We start from the raw sequence: 19,904 nt of genomic DNA on the forward strand, positions 1-19,904 counted from the left end.
TATATAAGGTTTAGTGTAAACCTTATTATACTTATTAATATTAATATCAAGCAGGTTAATATTAATACCATATAGATTTAACTAAGGTGTTAACAATTTTATCAAGCCAAGATAACTAGCTATTATAGTTTAATAATATCAGGATTATTACTTAAAATAAGGGTGTTTAGGATTATATAAATCCTAATATAGGTATTAAACCAAATATACTAAGAAAGCCTTAGTACCCTAATATTTTAAATATTAATAAAAGGGCTAGTTTAATACTAGACCTTAATACCAAAAAGTATAACCGGTTTATAGCATAAAGTAATTTGTGAATATAATATAAAATTTAAGGAATATAATTAAATAATTAATAGTATTTTTTATATACTATTTATTATTACTAATTTAATATCCTATAATAATAAGCAAGCTATTATAGGAAATAATTTAGCCTTAAATATATTATTAATATTAAAATCTAAAATAGTACTTTTTAATAAATCATAAAAAGGCATATTATTTAAAAATATTATATAATTTAAAAAGCACCTTGAGTTAGCTTTATTAAATTATAGATTTCCAATGGGAAAATATTTATACTAAAGTAGTAGAGCTAAATATAGGTAAAATTTAGCAAAATATAAAATCTTTATATAATTTTATTAAAGCTACTTTAATTATTTCACCGAATTTTGCAGAATTATAAAAGGATAAGCTAATAAAAAAGAAAAAAAATAATAAAAAAAAATACCTTTATTCTTTTAAATAACTAAAAGGTTTTAGGATTTAATTAAACTAAACTAAAGCCTTTAAAACAGATAAATATTACTTAAATAATATTTAAAATTAATAACTATACTATACAAAGGCCATGTCTGTGTAATTTAAAGCTAAATAATAGTTACCACTATTTTAATAAATACAAATATATCCAGTAATTAGCTTAAAACCAAGATATAAACTTAAAGGTTTAAAAATAATTTAATAATACTTATAATAAAAGTAAAAAATTTAAAACTGCTTTAAAAAGGCTTTATTAAAAGAAAATAGCAAATTAAAATCCTAAACTAAAAATAGCCATAACTACAAAAATAATTAGAAAATTTATTAAAAAGCTTATAAACTTTTAATACTGCTTTAAATATCTATATTTGCAATTCTAGATTAAAATTCTATAATTTTTAGCCAATAAAATTAATATTTTATATTAAAATTAGGAATATTTTTATAAGGCACTGGTATAGTATATATTTCCCCCTTAAAATTATTAAAAGGAAATATATAGTTTAAGCTTTTAAATACTATATATATTCTTAACTTTTATATTAATTTAATCTTTATATTAAAAGCGAAGGCTGCAGGACTATATTATAATACTTAAAATAATTAGCTTAAAATTTATAATTAAAAGCCTATCTGCATGTTAAAAGACTAATTAGGGATTGATTTCCTTAATTAAATAGGATAATTCAACTTAGAATAATTAAAATAATTAATTATTTATAACTTACAGAACCTTTAACTAATATTAGAAACAGCTTCTGTATATAAATAGCACCAACGTCTTGGGCACCCTAGTGAAAAGGTTATAAGTTATGTAAAAAATGCAGTAAATAATATTTTTATTAAACCTGTAGAACATAATAACTTTAAGAATTATCCTATATATAATATGTTAAAAATAAAAAAGTAAATATTAAAAAAATATATTAATATAGGCTAATTACTATTTAAATTAATTTACTAGGATATAATTTATATATAAATTAAATATATAATAGGGATTTATATATCTTACTTATAACCTAGTAACTAAATATTATTTGGGGATAACATTAACCTGAAAATATTAAATTAATCTATTATACTTTAAAATATATTAAAAACCAATTCAAAATTTAAGTTAAGAAATTCTATTTAGACAGTAACAGAAATCTTGTATTAATTTTAGTAAGTTTTATTAAAACAAAGGTATAATTTATAAAAAGTTACTACCTAAACAGCCTAAATAAAATTCCACATATAGAAAAAGCTGGTGCTCTAATTATTAATAAAGTAAGATTATTAATAAATTTTATAAGTTTACCTAAAGCCCTATAACTAGAAGTGATTAAATTAGCTATATATATTCTAAATCAGACTCCTACTAAATAATTAAGGGTGGAAAACCCTATATAAAACCCTATATAAAAAATTGCCTGAAAAACCTGGGTATATAACCCAGAAACATCTATTTTAAATCTAAAGGTTTATAGTTCAAAGCCTATACCCTTTATATATACCTAGACTTAAAAAACTTAGTCCTAGGGTATATATAGGGTTTCTAGTAGGCTATATTACCTTTAATATATAGAAAATATAGATTCCTACCTAAAATAGGATTATTTTAACCAGAGATTGCATATTTAATAAAAATTAATTTTATAACTCGGAATATTCTAATAATTTAATTAACAAAATACTTAAAACCTTTAGAAAGTTTTCTAGAGACGAATTTTAGCAAGTTATTAAAAATATTATTATACTAAATAATTAAATTAATAACAAACCACAGATCTTGATAAAAATTATTTTTATAATTAAAATACTAAAAATAATAAATCTTAAAAACCTAAATATAATTAAAATAACAAAATTCTTAGTAATTAATTTATATTACTATTTTATATACTACTAATAGTATTAATTAATAACTTATGTTTTCAAGATTATTAATTATATTAAGAAAACTCCAAAAATAATAATTAAAATATTAAAATTTAGGATAATTATTAATATACTAATATAAATTAGGTATTATAATGGTTTTAAGTATAATGGAACCCTATTACCTAATTTTTTATTAAAAAGGTATAAATTATTTTTTAAAGCCTTTTCTACAGCTTTATATAAAAAAGACAAGAAAATTTATTAAGATTTACTAAACCTACTAAAAAATTAGTTAGAACTATTAGACTATTTTTTTAAAAACAGGTTTATTCAAGCTGTAAATATTAAATTTTAATAATTAAAGAATAATATAAAGGGTTATTAAATTTTACCTTTAAAATAGGTCTTTATATATAAGTTTAATAACCAAGAATATCTAGCTAAGTTTAAAGCTAGAAAGAATATATATTAGATATAATCTTTAGATTATAAATAATCTAGATACTAGGGTAATTACCCTAGCTTTAAGAACCCTAAAAACTTTATTTGCCTTAATAGCAGCTTTTAACCTTAAATTTATATAATTTAACATAGATAACACCTTTTTAAATAGTGCTCTAGATAAGACTGTTTATATTTAATTTTTACCCTGCTTTGGTTAAAAAAATAAAGCTTTAAAATTAAATTAGGTACTATATAAATTAAAAAGATTACTACTATTATAGTAAAAAGAAATAGGTAAAACTTTAAAAAAATTAGGTTTAAAACTAGTCCCTAAAAACCCATGCCTATTTTAAAATAAATACCTTATTTTAATAATCTTTGTTAATAATATAATTATATTATATTATATAAAGAATTAAATAACTGTTTAAAAATTTAAAACTAAGTTCTTAAAAATATATAAAATAAAAGATCTTGGTAAAATAACTAAATTTCTTAATATAAAAATTATTAGGGACAGACCTAATTAAAAATTATAGATATATTAAGATACCTAGGTATATTAAAAAAATTATATTTAAATTTTATCTTACTAATTAAAAATTGCCTAAAACCCCTTTACTGTCTAAAAGCCTATTTAAAAACACTAATAATAATAATTACAAAGCTTTAGATTAATATATTAATAAATATTAGTAAAAGGTTGGGTCTGCCTTATAAACTACTATAATTTCTAGACCTAACACCGCAAAATTAATACAAATACTATCTAAATTTTTACTAAATCCTAAATTAAAATATATAAATATAATAAATCATGCAATTTTTTTTATATAGTTTAAAATATCTAAAAATTAATAATTTAGATATTTAAATTAATATTTATATTAGCCAGTGATACTGTATATACAGATAACCTAAATTAAAAAAACCCCGAAGACTATATATACCTATTATTTAATAAACCTATTAATTAGGTAGTAAAAAAGTAGAAAACAGGTAATATTTTTACTACTAAAGCTAAATTATTAGCTATTTTAAATACAACTAAACAATTATATTAGTGGAAGCGACTATTTAAATTACTAGAATTTATACTAAATCAAAAGTTTTAAATTCTATGTAATAACTATTAAATAATTTATCTCTTAACTAAAGAAAATTTAATATTTAAAACAAAATTAAAGTATATTAACATCTAAAATTATTAGCTTTAGCAGGAGATTTAAAATAAAACCTATATATCTAATAGATATCAAGTCAAAAATGCCTGTAGACTATAAATTATTATTAAGTCAGAACTATAAAAAATTTACTAAAGCCCTTCCTTATATGCAAAACATTTTATTAAAAATTATTTAAAAATAAAGGGATTATTTAATATATTTACTTTATTAGCTTTAATATACCCATATATATTAAAAGCTAAGGGGGTATATTAGAAATAGGAGCCTAATATATTAAATATTAATTACTACTATAAAATATTAGTAAAACCATGGAAAAATTATAAGTTATAATTTATAAATTATAAAAAATTATAAAATATTTTAATCTATTTTTATAAGATTCTATAATTAATTGGCTATATAACTCTTTTAATTTTAAAGCAAGTCTTACCTGAAATTTAATATTAATTTATTTACCCAAAAAGGAAACCAAAATGCGAATATAAAAGCAGGTCTTTAGAAGTAATTTTTATAATTAGGAGACGAGCAATTTAATCCATTTATTCTTTAATATATTATTATTATAAGAATATAAGAATCTATTAAAGATATTACTAATATTTGTTATACCTTACTTCCCCTACCGCCTTCCTCCGACAGATAACAATACAGTCAGTCATGGGATCACGACAATACATCAACGCGTCATTAAGATACTACCGTATCCTTATCGATAAAGATTCAGGGCCCGAACGTGGCCGATTTCCGGCCTACCCTTGACATTTAGTCCGAGTAAAATATGCAATATTTATACAATTAGGTGTGTATATATGCTTAATAAGCAGGCGATTGAAATATCTCGGAATAACGCAATAGCAGTAATTTATATTGACAAGTATTTTAGTATTTATATACTTGCTTAGAGCTGGTAATACCTAGTACTATTTATAGCCTCGTTCTGTATTTAAGCTGCCCGACAAGCGCAATGTCACCACCAGTGGTAGGAATGCAACAACAAGAACACATCAGTAAGCTATAATATATTTGACCAGAGCGACTGCAAAAACAAAAAGCAGCTGAATGTGTGTCAATTCTGCAGTAGCAGTGCCTCCGCTGCTTGCTGACGGTACCTCTGTAAACAGCGTGGCTGCTGGACCACCAATTCTAGCGCCGGAATCCTCAGCAACGACTGATGTGACTGGATGGGACACTGTTATGGCACCAGGAATGGAGTTGCCACCTGTTCCAATCTCAAGGATATTATCTTTTGTTGAGTTAAAATTGGTATTGGCCAGGGAGATTTCATTATTGGCAATATCATATACGACATATGCACTCCGAAGAAATGTATCCCCCAAAACAGGAGTGCTATCTCCTGCAGGAACAATCCCAAAGATGCATGCACGCGAACCATCCCGGAATCGAAGGTCTCCGGCTTCAAGAACAAGTTCACGAATACTAACCGTGATTGTGGGTGTAGAAAATGTGTATGTTATATTGATATTCTTTTGCGCCAAACCACATGGCACATAACCAACCCCGCCCGAGGCCTCGTAGATGACATCAAGATCATCATAAATGGTTTGCACAATAGAGTCCGGAAGATACGTAAGGGAGCTCCCAGAGTCAAGTAAGACAGCCGCTGGCAGTGCATCAGCCGAGTAGTCCTGATCATTCGAACCATCACTGTAGGAAACAGCAGTAAGAGCAATTATAAACTCTGAGTATCCGCCGTTAACTGTTTGGATGGGTAGAGTTTGCAATTGACCTCGATATTTCTCTGTGTTCACACCCCCAAATAGGATCGAACCCGTACTTGCCCCCAAATCGTTCAACCAAAGGCTATAAGCATTTGACTTGATCAAGCCACTCCGGACCATTGCCTGAGGAAGATTCGAATATGGGGCTTCGCCGAAACGGCCAACTTGAACTTCATTGGAGACATACCCTATGCCCAAAACGCCTTCTGGGAAAGGACGTAATTATGCTTAGCGAAATTACAGACATTGAAGAAATCCCTTTATGATTTGGGATACAAAAAATTAACAGATCATCTGAGACCTACCTGTGGAGCTTGATGAATAACCAACCCCAAACTGAAAATCCTTTATGGCAGTATCACCGATGTGCAGGGTGTCGCTTACATAGTCACCGGCAGCGCCAGTTCCGTCTGCATAAGTGATATTGAATTTTGATGACACAAACTTATATGACGAGGATGAATTTGGGTCGTAGGACCCGGACATATCACATGGATCCTTTTTTGGCGAACAAAGAGTTGAGTTTGCTGCGTTACACCATAGATCACTACTCCCAGTATCAAGAACCAAGCGCAGGCTCTGTTTTGGTGTACCGAGAGTCACATTGCAGAAGTATAGAGTTTCCTACCCGACAGGTGATTAGCTGCATCTATCCGCTAGCAAAAGCAAAGTGTCCGCAGTCGACATACCTCGTTGTCCAGCTTCTGACTAGCCGTTTTATCTCGCTTTCGTCTAACCCGATCTCTAGCCACCGGATCAGGGACGTCGTTGCGCTTTATATCGAACGCCACGACAGCAGGAGCCGCTCTTTTATGGAGAGTCAAGCCACTGGTACCTTGGAATATGAAGAAAGCGACAAGAAAGAGAAACAGGGGCTTTGTAGGCATCGTGACCTCTCGATGGCCTTCCATGGACACTTTCCTATTATAGTGAGCGAACGGTGAAACTCCTCTTGCAGGTCCGCTATCCTGGGGGTACACTTTTTGTGAGCCTATTTAAGTGCCCCGAAGAAGACAATGAAGCTGCTGTATTGGCCTAAGCTTTGTGGTGGTAGGTTTTGTGGATATTTTGACATTGGTAAAGAGGGTGACAAAATGGTGTTTGAAGAACAAGGAAAAAAAGAGACCAGGAAAAAGAAAAAGAAAAGTAAAGACGTGCGGACCTAGAAAAGTATTCAATAGATGCTCGGCCATGGAGAACCCTTTCTTCCGTATCAATAATGTAAGAATATTGGTGACTGAAGCCTTGCACCGCTTTTCACTAACATTTACAATTGCTGGAGGGCCCCACTTGCTGGTTCCCGGAAGCTTAAGTCATTGCTGTCGTCATCATTTGTGGGGCTCCTGATGACCACCAATTTCACAACTTTACGGAGTAGCAGGTACTCCGTACCTCTTAATACGGTACCAATGATATACGTATATCTTAGCATCTAGATTTTTTTTTGGTAACTGTGTTGTGCCATATATATTCCATACCCATTTTGCGGAAGGTCTCCATAGCGTACTGGGTAGGCAGCTATACTGTGTAGACCTAAAATGCACTAGTCTACATACATGCATGCGTGTCGCTTGTGATGCTAGCTGTTTCGGGTACTTCTTTCACTAAGCCGGGGAACCCCGAAAGGCTAGGTCTCAGTGATAAGAACCAAGACCCCACAAGTTGCCTTGCTTTGTATTCCGTACACTTTTGAAAAATGATGCTGTTAGGTCTATGAGCTTCGAACTTTCTGTATGGCCGCTGTCTAAACTAAAACCTTTCAGAACCAATGTAGATGTGGCTAAGCCGACAGCCCTGTTCTGCTGGATATGACATGAGAGTTTTATATAACTCGTAAGCAGCGGAGCGACAGCCTACAACTATCTGACTCAAAGACTTTAAATCTGTTATATCTATCCATACTACATGGAAGGTACGTAGCGTTGTGGCTGTAAAAGCGCGATATTTTTAATGATGTATGTATGTACTTATACGTCACGACTAGCCCGGTCCTTATCCAAGCAACATCACTAGCTCATGCACCTATATGTAAAGTGAGTGGAAATTTGCATGGATTCAACTAACTGGCAAACAGCCACATACTATGCACATCTCACACCTCACAATCAAGAACTATAATACCCTACGTAGATGACAGACTGTTCCAATGTTATACCAACTCAAAGACCTAGGACCTCTCGGACCTGCTGCATAGTTAGCTCAGCACTGGTTTTTGCAGTCCGAGCACCTTGCTCTGCAACATGGTCTAGGTAGTCTGTTTCATCCCCCATAAGTGAATGATATTTTTCTCGTATTGGCTGCAGGTGATTAGATACTCGGTCCGCGAGACGTTCTTTTAGCACCCGAAGATTTGCTGATTGATGCTCGGTAGCTAGCTCATTGCATGATATTCCCTCTAAATGACTGAGGATCTCAAGGAGGTTTGAAACGCCCGGCCGGCGCACTGGGTCATAAGTTACACCAATTTCTGAATCTGTGAGTGCAGATTTAATTTTTGAGTGGATGCTCTCTGGGGCATCAGTGAGAAGAATCCGCGAGCGCTGGTCGGCGTGAGACTTGGACATTTTCAAGGTCGGCTCTTTTAAAGACATCACTCGCTTTGCTGGAGCTGATGGAAAGTCAGTAAGTCTTTCTCAAGCACCACAAGAAGGAAGCCTACATATAAGGGCTTCCGGGGCCGGAAAAATATGACTGTAGATATGATTGAAACTATTTGCAGTGTACCTGGAAAATTCCAGATGCTGCCTCTGGTCCTCACCAACGGGAACGTGGGTAGCTCTACTCTTCGTCAGCGACAGAGAGTACCCAAATATCAATAGGTACACACCTATGTACAAGGATGTCTGCGGCCTGCAGGACAGGGTACGAAAAGAGCCCCAGTCGTAATTTTGACCGTGCCGCTGAGTGCTCCAAGCTTGTGTCTTCTGGTAATTGAAGTTTGCTCTGGACAATGTTAATACGAAAGCATTCCCATGTGTGGATGTTTCTTCATATATTATACCCTTTAAGGCCGCGACAGGTCCGGTATTTACTCACCTTCCATTGGGTCATCCGTGCTAGATATCCCGTAGATGCTACTGTACTTAAAATCCAAAACAATTCAGCATGTGCTGAGACCTGATAGTGGTCAGCAGGCGAGGCTGAACGAGCTAATAAATATTATAAAGGGCTCTCATACGGAAGACTGATAAAATATTGTTGAGCGCTTTGGATCCAAACCAACAGCAAGCAGTGTCGCAAATGTTTCTCTTCTCCATCTTTTCAATTGGTGTCCTTCTTGAGGAGCTGTTAGTGCGTGTAGGTCAACAATAGAAAAGAACAATTTAGTTTCTTGCGCTGCATTGTTTTGGAGTCTGACCCATTCGCGCAAAGCACCCAGATAATTTCCCAAGTGTGGCACGCCCGTCGGTTGGATCCCAGAAAAGATGGTCTTAGTACTGGGTGTTGCCTGTGCAGTAAGTAACCTGATCCACCTTCTGGGACATTTCAGCACTTGATGAACGCCCACGGGATATAGAGGTATCCTTCTTGGTTTATGCAGTCTTTGACATAAAAAAGGACTATGAAAACAATTATTTAGACGCATGATTAATTGTGTATTTGGCTGAGAGCTTAGAGCTAAATCAGATTTGGTTTATTTTCCCTTTTTCTCCCGTACTAAATCACTTAAGGAATAGCTCCAAAGAGATCCATCCTACTGTAAGTGGCATTGTGAATATAAACTATCGCGAAATAGTAAATCTATAACTACCAAAGACCTTCAGTAACTCAAGATCTTCGATGCCATAGTGAGAAACTACTCCTCTTTGGTAATTCAATTAGATTACTTTCGGAAAGACTTCACTGAACGACCGAGAGCTGCAACCGTGGAACAAGCCAATATGATTACATTTCTTTCGGCAATTTCGGAAAGTATCTATTATTTACAGGACTGTTTTATGAAATTGCTTCGTTTTGGTCGGAGTTTATTACCAATAGAGCCTTCAACTAAATACTACGCTCCCACATGTGAATGCTATTTAAAATACAGTTTTGACCACCTCAAGGTACGGGGGGCTTGAAAACGTTGATATAAAGTAGCAGACACAATCAAAACTAATGGCCAAAGACATCGGTCAACGGACTTCTCTGGATAAATTGCTTGGTACCCAAAATTTTAGGTATTGTTGAATGAGACTCGCTATCTCTCTGTCGGCCAAGCCCCAACAATTGAGGCTCAAGGAGCTCTTCAACGGCAGACAGAGTCTTGTCCATGTCTTTGGAAACACCTGCAAACAAAGTCAGTCATTGTGTCCTACACGAAAAAACGTATAGTGATGTGAAAGGAGTAAAAGTACCAAGACCCTCATATTCCCAAATGTTTGCCTTCATGCCAACTCCATAGAATGAATGTCTGCGTAAGAAAGCCAGCCATAATTGTACGGCATGTGGATCTCCATCTTTAATTTGCAGTAGCCGACGAAGGGTTATTCTTTCAAAATTCTCTTGGCTCTTTTTGTGCACAAAGTTGCTTCTAGGGAATGTCCAGCGCTCTGTGATCCGCGGTAGAGGCACTGGTCCTGAGACTGGAAGTTTAAGATAATATGCAGCACGCATGGCGAAGTCAGTAAAAAACTCCACATTTCGCACACTGTATGATCGTAGTTGTAAATCACAAACAGGAAGACCATATTCGGCTTTCCTCCGGAGTGGTCGTAGATATACTGCTTGTACGCTTCGAGGAAGGCGAGTTTTACTGTTCATACTCTCCAAACGTTCAGCCCTGCTTTACTTGTGAGTTTTATTTTCTCGCCTTCTTTTCTTCCTTATCATAGAGACATCAATTCTGCGAGACTTTTTGTAGCAACTCACCAACACTTCACAGACACTTCAGAAGTTTGTTCCAGGTTCTTCGCACTGGATATGCCCCAAAGTTAGCCGAAATTTCACTTCAATCAAGGCCGAAGGGAGTATTCCAACATGGAAGAATTCACAGCTGAAGCCTCAGATAGGCCTATCCTGAGCCCGGTCTCAGTATTCAAACTGCTCGAGGTGGCAAAACTGCGACGAGATACAGAGAGCTATTTAGCCATTAGCACATAATGCAATGTAAAGCGTTTGGATTTAAGAGGTTGGGAGAATACTTGAAATCTCTTGCCAATATTAGACAAGAGGCACATTTTGGAGAATATATACATATTTAGGTCATTAAATATGAAAGACAGATGCCACCAGTGGAATGAATCTCGTACTAGAATAGTTTCTTTTCGCCGTACACTCTACCTAGTACACAGCATGTTTTATTTTTCAATATCCAATCAGGTGATCTACATTAAGTCACATGATATTGACATGCTTGAATAGGCAAAGCGCAACCCTCTAGATTATTTTCCACTAATATTTTGTCGTCCTGCTGTCTAATTTGCCCTGTAAAAAGAGTGCTGGGCTCTTGAATGAATTGAACGGCTGAAAATGGCAGAATCGCGGGAGTTGTCTCTATTTGAGCAAGCTACTGAGGCATGTTCTACCTTGAGAGAGCGCTTACCAGTCCCCCTTCGAAATCCCAAGGTTGCAATAGTATGTGGTTCTGGCTTAGGGGGACTTGCAAGCACAATTCATGATCATCTACGAGCAGAGTACGACTACTCTTCTATACCATACTTTCCCCATCTTACAGGTGAGTTAGGGAGCATGCACAGCCTTTCGGAGAAAGGAGCTTATCATTTCTCATTAAGTTCCTGGACATGCGGGGAAGCTTGTCTTTGGACTTATTGGTGGACTTGTCCCGGTAGTTCTGATGGTTGGCCGTGCACAGTGAGAGCGCTCACCAATATCTGTCAATCGGTTGCTGATGATTTTTGAAGTTACTACGAGGGACACACCATTGATAAGGTGACCTTTCCAATCAGAGTTTTCAAGCTTCTGGGTGTCGATACTATTGTTTGTCAGTTTCCTCTCTCTGCCATAAGATCTTTGATATCCTTATTAATGCTGTTGATCTGCCAGTGACGAATGCCGCCGGAGGGCTGAACCCAGAATATACAGTGGGAGACATTGTACTACTCAATGACGTGAGTCAACACCTTTCTTTCAATTGAAAATGTCTTGACTAGGCTTGGTAGCATATTTTTCTGGCTGGTCTTGCTGGACTTCACCCTCTGCGAGGGCCGAATATTGACGAATTCGGACCCCGTTTCCCTCCTTTGTCTGACGCTTATGACCTCGAACTCCGCCGGCATGTACATAAGGCTTGGAAAGCATTAATCCCTCCTGGAGGTAGAAAACTCCATGAGGGCGTATATGCTTTTGTTGGAGGACCAAGGTGAGACAGGCCCCTCGAACTATTTAAAATGATATCCGTCAGAGTACTGAACTTTACAGTTACGAAACCAGGGCCGAGTGTCGCTTGCTTCGTCAAATTGGCGCAGATGTCGTTGGGATGTCAACTGTGCCGGAAATTGTGGCGGCTAGACATTGTGGCCTTAGAGTTTTGGCCCTTAGTCTAGTAACAAACACCGCAGTTCTCTCTCCTGTCCCCAGAGGCGATGACTGCCAGCTTCGGGGCAAAAATACGAGAGAGTTGGAAGTCATTTTGCAGGAGGGGAAAGCAAACCATGAAGAGGTTCTTGAAGCCAGCCGTTCTGCCGCCATTGATATGCAGGTACGTCTCCCAATCCGTTTCTTTCGTTCTTTTTTGACCTGTATTAACGATTTCCAAGAAAATTGTCATCCAGTTCATAATGGACGGCTTTGAGGGATCTTAGTCTTCATGGTCTTATTGCCGGCTTGAAGAGCAAGCAAGTCAATAAACTGAGTAGTATCAGAACCTTCCCAGTGTTGTATATAGTGGTTTCGGCATTGGGAAAACGCATAGTCCGGGGTTGCTGCTCAGAAATTTGGTGTTAAGACTTGTTTTGTTGAGGCAAAGATTGTCTCATTTGCTTCCATTATGTCTCTTTGCTTGCAGTCCTTTGTAAAATGAGCGTTTGCCATCCCGCTTATTGGCTTGAACACCTTGGTACTTCGATTTAAAGCGCAAACTTTCCCGTTCCAAGGCCAAGGCTTCTCTGACAAAGGTTTTCTTGCGATCCTTCCTGGCAATGCGGCCGGTAAAGAATTCCCCTGGACCTTCGATTATAGTTCCTACTTGAGAATACTCGGGATGCTGTGATTTTACATTATCTTTTTTGTAATGTCTTTTCGGGTCTAGTATTGAGCGCATCCGGAGAAGCTGGAGATCTCTTTTGAATTCCGGTGTCAACTCCGTCTTTGGGAGATTGAACCAGTTGCTTCCCGCCGTATGCTTTTCCTGTGAAGGTATCGTTAGCTTAAGTTCATTGTATGCTCATTTACAACGTTGAAACTTGATGGGTTTTCTCAGAGTAACTATGAAACAAATGGCTCTCACAAGAACAGCGCAGTCCAGTACGGACTGGTAAGCTGTATCAAGGGCTCACGCCTGGAAATAATTTTCTTCATGGGATTTTGGAAACAAACGAGTGGGGGGAAGCAGCACATCATACCTGTTCCAATTTAGTGTTGTTTGGTGGTCTCTTCCCTACCAGAAGGGGCCAGGAAGAGCCAACTTTCGGAACTTCCCTATTGACAGAACAAGTGCCAGCCACTGCAATGTCATTTTCATGGTGAAAATAGGGTTGCAGGAGATCACCCGTCGACAATCTGGGGATCCTACTGGATCTAAAAATGTTAGCCATCGTTTGTCAGATATTTCCCAACGCAATCAGGCTTTACAGGTGCGACGAGAAGACCACGAAAGCAAATTGAGAAGCACGAGGTATGGCTTGATGCATACTCTGGAAGGACAACCTCTGAGTCACCTGATGGATTTTCCGGCTTGGGACAGTGACTGGATAATGAGTCTTGCTTTTGTAACCTCTTCTCAGCCTCCTGGAGGAGGTGTTGAATCCTACCATCAATCGGATTAATCGAATGACGTGTAAGGTCCATATCGATTTGGCTGCAGGTCCTTGCGGTCATATCTTCGAATGTTGAGATACATAAGAAAAGAGGGGGGAAGGCAAATACAGCAGGTATTTATATTAGTAGCAGAACCTGGAAATTTCTTAATAGTAATAGTAATATGTCTCAGAAAATTCTATGATGTGGGGCGCAGGAACAAGTGTAGTACAGAGACTGGCATATCTTACGTACTTCTCTGTACAAAGTAATACAGAAGTGGGTACCTCGGTATGCAGAAGTACAGTCCGGATTAGGTACTCATTATTGTGTCCTTATGTCTTTACTAGTACATACTCCGCAGTACATGTACTCCATACAATCTCTGGCACTTATTGTCTTAAATCCCCGAACCACAATGTACCTGAAGCCATCTCAATTTCACATATATTTTTATTATAGACTGTAATTTGTTATTTATACATTATTAAACAGGAAAGTGTGGATTAACTGTAGAACTGTATTAATTATTGCAGAGCTTAGCGTAGCAACTATGTAGGATATTGAGAGGCAGAGTGACTGTTATATATATTCAAGTGCCTGTATAAAGATTTGGAAATTTTAGAAAATGCAGGCCAGGGATTGAAACACCTGAACTAAACTTAGCAGTACTATTTTTCATGCTATACACCGCGATTTATAAGTCTAGTGTGCCAGGGAATAAATAGCTAGCTGTACTCCGTACAGAACAACTATTATGGATCATCATACAAAAATATTATGGTAATAAGCAGGCCATAACTACTCATGACATATCTTTATAGTACCATTGAGGCCCTTCCCAATTCCCAGCGAAAACCTCACTCTTAGTGCCTACGCCAGGGCTTCTCGGAGTATACCTTGAAGCGTTACCAGCTTAACTACATGTAGAGACTTGTGCAAGGAACAACTTGATCCAGAAAATTACCATTCGGGCATCTAAAATCCCATGAGCTCTACCAAGGGGAGCCATTAGTGTGGTATTTCGGGTATTTATATTAATAACAATGCAGATGGTTTACTGTACTTGTGGTAGTTTGTCCTTGCTTGTCTATCACATGGAATGATAGATAGGTACGTTACCCAGTATTTTGAACCTTCCATATTCTTTGTTCTGTTTCTACCACCAAACACATGTGATGTAGATACAGGTAACTAGTAAGTACCACTGATATTACAATAAAGATAGGGAGGCTAGTTTATACATATGTTGTTCATTTTATCTAGTATGTAGGTAGGACTTATTCTTCCTTCAGTTTCCCTTAACATGCAAGCTCTCACTCATCAAGCATTTGCACGTAAATAGGTAAGAGGATTATAGTTATGAGAGGCTCAAATTGCTAACTATACACTTATTAAATTGTACATGCGTATATATGTCTCAGCTTTCATAATATCTGATATTTTCAACCTCTCTACCCATCATAGGTGCTTTCGACAGTTTGTGAAGACCATATAACTGTGATCTCCCTATATCATCAGTGTTCTCTTCAAATGGTAGTCATGACCTTTCCAGGGACTGTGTAATAGGAATACTTATAAAGAAGATTGTCTCGGCTCTGTTCAATATCAAGACTACGTATGTTCCCTTTAACCTAATGTGTGGTGGTTTTCTTTTTTTATATCCCCCCCCCTCCTTGTAATTTGCATCTCTCCATCATTGATCCTCCGAAACTTAGGGTACAATCATTTGCACATCTCACCCATTTTTCCTCCAAGTACCATTTCCTTCAAACTACTGACCCTCCATTTCCCGCCGTCTCAGAGGCGAAAACCTGTGGACCTCCCAACACTTTAGTGCTGATTTGCCTTCAACAGCAAAGGGTCCTTTCACAACCCTTCTTCTACAATTTACTTCCTCTTTAGTTCTTCATTTTGTTTTACGCAATGAGGGCAAGCGATCAATCTCGTGGCTTGAGCAGCCCATGCTCAACGAACGATGTAGTATCTCCCAATGGGTCCCCAGATACCAGACTCACCGCATTTTCTCCAGAAGATATATGCTGTAAAAAACGCCCGGAAAGCAGCATCATTAGCTCATTGAATGACAGTGAGCTCCGAAATTTTTACTCTGGGCAAGTACATATGGTCGTAGACGAACATTTTACATATTAACAACAGGCAGGGCTGCATCAGATCCATTTTTGGGACCAACAAGCTCATCTGGCCGAATGCAACTATCTCCAACTGCTGCAAGCTTTACGCCGACTGGAGTGTCAGTTACTGTGGCTAATGGTAGCCAGTCGCGGATCATGGCGGATGCCAATACTTTCCCTAACATCAGATACCCTACTACTAATCCTGACACCGATTTCAATGCATCCAGAAACTCACATATAAATGTCACTGAACAGGCCATTACTGTTCGTGAAGCCTTTGCGAAGGTTGAAAACACTAGGAACGGTGTCTCCTCTGGCGCTCTCCTCGACAAGTTTGACGTTGAAAGACGCAGTCGTGCACTAGTTATTGAAAATGTCCCGACAAATCTTACTTATATGTCACTTGCTGGGTTTTTCAATGTAAGTTCTTGGCCAATTTACTTCAGTTTGAGGTATGGAGAGAATGAGGTTTTACTAATTTTGAATAGCGTCGTGAATTTGGTACGCTCAAAGGACCAGTTCTCACAGAACTAAGTTCCATGGGGAAGGTGTATGTTTCGTTCACAGACAGCCGTGAGGCAAAAAAAGCCATAGAGAAGGTTCATCTTCTTCGACCTGAATGGCATGTATTCCCTCTTACGGCTCGGGAGTACGTGCAACATTCGGAGCCGTCCCTTCTATCACAAACCTCAGATTACGAAGGCCAGTTGCTCATAACCGTCTACTACAATAGCCGAAATTCAAATTTGAATCAGCAAACAGTGGCCCGTTCCCTTGAAATGCTGGCAATGACCTTTGGTGATATTAAGATGTTCACTCTAGTTCCCACGAGACAGGAAAATATTTGCCAGTTTCATCTCGAGTTTTTCAACACTCGTGATGCAGAGAATGTCATGGTTACTCTGAACAAAACCTCTGTTGATGTAAATCACTCCTTTTCTCCGACCCATTGAATTATATCCGGTCACGGGGAGAAAGCTAATTAGACATGAAAGGATTGCGTTCTTGAAGTATCTTCCTTTAAACCTGATGCAGAGGATGACACGTTCCTCCCTTCTCTTCCAAGTCCATCATCCCCTGTGAGAGACGAATTCTCTCGATATGAAATGTCATCCCACAGAAATTTATCATGTACTCCATGCCGCTCAAGCCGCGCACCCTATATGGAACTTAGCCCTACTGGTCGCTCTACTGTTCCCTCGGGAGAGCATGCTGGCCTAATGGATTGGATGTCCAAGGCTGGCGAAAGAATTCTGCCTTCTCCTAGACGTGAGTTCAGCCACTACCCTGATTTACGTGGGGGGAACCAGAATGCGGTGGATATAGAGAGAATCCGACTTGGTTTGGATGTCCGAACTACGGTATAACATTACAACTGCCGTTTGTCTTATTTATAGCTAATATACTGGTGTTAGATTATGCTCCGAAATATACCAAACAAAATAGACCAGGTGATAACCGAAGATTTCAAAAGTTATCAGCTAGGAGCTAATGAGACAAGACTATGCTGAAGGCGATTGTCGACGAGACAAGTCATGGAAAATATGATTTTATGTATTTACGCATCGGTGAGGGATCGAGAGCGGTTTCCCCAACCCTAATCCATCATCACCGGGAGCTGACTATGGCGAACAAAGATTTCGCGAATAATTGCAAGTATGTCAAACCTCATTGCTTTTCTCCGGTATATATATTCACACTTAGTGTAGTGTCGGCTATGCTTTCATAAACTTTGAAGATGTAAGTTGTATCAAGACCACTCTTTTCGCTCTACTAACATGATGCAATTAGCCGATCGATATTATTGATGTTAGTTTATACAGTCCAAAGTATCTCATATATATTGCTTACAATTTTGTATTCTAGTTTGTCAACGTGCGAGCTGGACGCACCTGGTATATATGACCCTCGAAATTGGAAAGTACTATATTGATATACTGGGATAGGAATTGTTTTAACAGTGACAAAGTTGCTGAGGTATCATATGCCAGTAAGTAATACTTGATTGTAGTTTGTTGTTGATTCTCTGAAAGAACGAAAACAGCAATCCAAGGTAAAGATTGCCTAGTGCAAAAATTTCGAAATAGTTCTGTCATGCTGGAACACCCATCTTTTCGCCCCAAGGTTCGCAATTGGCCACTACTGAGAGAAACAGGCTTACAATGTTATGTAGATTTTCCATACTGGTGCTGGACCCCTTGCTGGTACCGAGGATCGATTTCCCGGACCAGATAACCCGTCCAAGATGCGTCGCAGCATTGAAAACGCTGAGCATGTTGGTTCGTATGGACTACGAAAAATAAATACAAATATTCCTGACATGCGCCATAGGTTTATTTGCTCCGCGTGTTGGGCAACAATACCGTGACGAACAACGCCGGCGTCGTTCACAGTATGATCGTGGAACTACTGCCGCCGAGAGGGAAATTGTATACGTTCGGACCCTTGCTCCTAGACACGCTTCGAGTCTTAGCAATTGCTCCAGAAGTACTCCCTGCACTTACCCTGGGCTGAAAATATGGTATGATCCAACTATCGAGCATGGTCCCAGGGACTCCTAACCCGGTATGCCATATGTAGAGATTCTCGTCAAATGGTGCTTTGAACATGCATGGCCGAAAAGTCTTTCTTTTTCCTCATGTTCTTCGCCTTCTGCAAAAGGGGCGAGAATGTGCGCAGAGAACCGCTTGCATGCCTGGACACCTGTGGCTTGATGCCAGTGACTCTCAAGTCTTTGTTGCATTCGCTTCTGTGCTTGAACACCGCGTCCCATCTCTTGTATTGAGTACAATGCTTACTTGGAGAGTAAACTAACATTATTGACCCATAGAGATTATCATTCTGTGCCCTGGATGGCTTGGAGATGGTGTCTCAGTTTGAGTCTATATGTTGGGTTTATCTCCGTTTGGAAGCATCTGTATGTGAGATTTAGCTGTCCTGACTCCAGTTCCTGTTGATTAAATGATTACGTTCTACCCAAAGGACGAGACGGGAAAAAAGGGGAGTGAGAAAGAAAATAAACAGAGGAGAATAAAGTTGTCTAATTCACCAATAATAGTCTGTAGACAATAGTAATTTTCTAATCATAAGTTGGGTGTAAGAACGTGTTCGTGCAAGGTGTCCCCACTGGGCCAAAAGACAACAATGACCAGACCATGCAGCATGAGGTCTGGTCATTGTTGTCTCGCACCGTAATTAGTAGCTCGGACATTAACTGAGATAATGGCCAGGTTTTCCACTTAAGCGGGTAACCGACCCCTTCGCCGTAAGACTTCGGGGTCGCACTGGGTTCCACCCAGACCCTAGACAGCTTATTTATGTGCCAAAACCATAACTATAGTAAACTGCAAATTGTAACTGATATCTCAACCGTAAGATTCTATATACCCGTCTCCTCCAGCTCACGCCCGGCAGACCACCTGTAGAGGAGACGGGTACCCTTAAAAATTAAGTATATTGTATAACTAGAGCTAGTATTTGGCATTCTAGGTAATAGCTTTGTTTCAAAATAAGATTCACAGAATACCCACTAAAGGCCCAGGTTTTCAATGTTGGCACGATATTAGGTGTGGTGCGTCAACTAACATTACAGTGCGCTACTATATAAGGTGCTCAGGACTATCTGATCCCAGTGGTCTTTTAGTCCAGTGGAATAGTTAAGATCCTGAGCTTGGCACACAAGTAAATACACGTTTCATTGACTTTACCACATTTATTAAGAACCACAATAAAATAAAATAATCATTAAGCCTTCTAAGCCCAGCTCTACCATGTGGAGATATAGATATGATGGAATGTGAGTGGAGATATGGGGATGTTTATTTTGCTCCCTTTAGTAGTGAATCTGCACCTTATATTGA

General features: G+C 37.4%; 4 protein-coding genes across 4 annotated transcripts; 2 read left to right on the forward strand and 2 right to left on the reverse strand.

Annotated features, from left to right (window-relative positions):
- Positions 1–5,275: 5,275 nt before the first annotated feature.
- On the reverse strand, positions 5,276–6,897 carry ATNIH1004_009939 (pepsin-like aspartic protease; the record flags this gene model as incomplete). Its single annotated transcript, XM_033574521.1, has 3 exons — positions 5,276–6,216; positions 6,316–6,634; positions 6,700–6,897. 3 exons carry the CDS (start codon positions 6,895–6,897, stop codon positions 5,276–5,278), a joined length of 1,458 nt encoding a protein of 485 aa, XP_033422539.1.
- Positions 6,898–8,169: 1,272 nt separating this feature from the next.
- MSW1 (tryptophan--tRNA ligase MSW1) lies at positions 8,170–9,061 on the reverse strand (the record flags this gene model as incomplete). The annotated part of the gene is made up of 4 exons (XM_033574522.1): positions 8,170–8,618; positions 8,670–8,788; positions 8,838–8,953; positions 9,047–9,061. The coding sequence occupies 4 exons, from the start codon at positions 9,059–9,061 to the stop codon at positions 8,170–8,172; spliced, it is 699 nt and encodes a 232-aa protein (XP_033422540.1).
- Positions 9,062–11,786: 2,725 nt separating this feature from the next.
- On the forward strand, positions 11,787–12,753 carry ATNIH1004_009941 (purine-nucleoside phosphorylase; the record flags this gene model as incomplete). The annotated part of the gene is made up of 6 exons (XM_033574523.1): positions 11,787–11,803; positions 11,854–11,933; positions 11,996–12,060; positions 12,112–12,311; positions 12,371–12,650; positions 12,709–12,753. 6 exons carry the CDS (start codon positions 11,787–11,789, stop codon positions 12,751–12,753), a joined length of 687 nt encoding a protein of 228 aa, XP_033422541.1.
- Positions 12,754–16,116: 3,363 nt separating this feature from the next.
- On the forward strand, positions 16,117–18,558 carry ATNIH1004_009942 (putative meiosis protein MEI2; the record flags this gene model as incomplete). Its single annotated transcript, XM_033574524.1, has 10 exons — positions 16,117–16,464; positions 16,533–16,967; positions 17,558–17,700; positions 17,754–17,784; positions 17,836–17,853; positions 17,911–17,939; positions 18,006–18,034; positions 18,098–18,168; positions 18,218–18,319; positions 18,376–18,558. The coding sequence occupies 10 exons, from the start codon at positions 16,117–16,119 to the stop codon at positions 18,556–18,558; spliced, it is 1,389 nt and encodes a 462-aa protein (XP_033422542.1).
- Positions 18,559–19,904: the final 1,346 nt, after the last annotated feature.

The sequence above is a fragment of the Aspergillus tanneri genome (assembly GCF_003426965.1).
Source record: "Aspergillus tanneri strain NIH1004 chromosome Unknown AapTan_5_pilon_pilon_pilon, whole genome shotgun sequence".
In the NCBI taxonomy this organism is placed as follows: Eukaryota; Fungi; Ascomycota; class Eurotiomycetes; order Eurotiales; family Aspergillaceae; genus Aspergillus; species Aspergillus tanneri.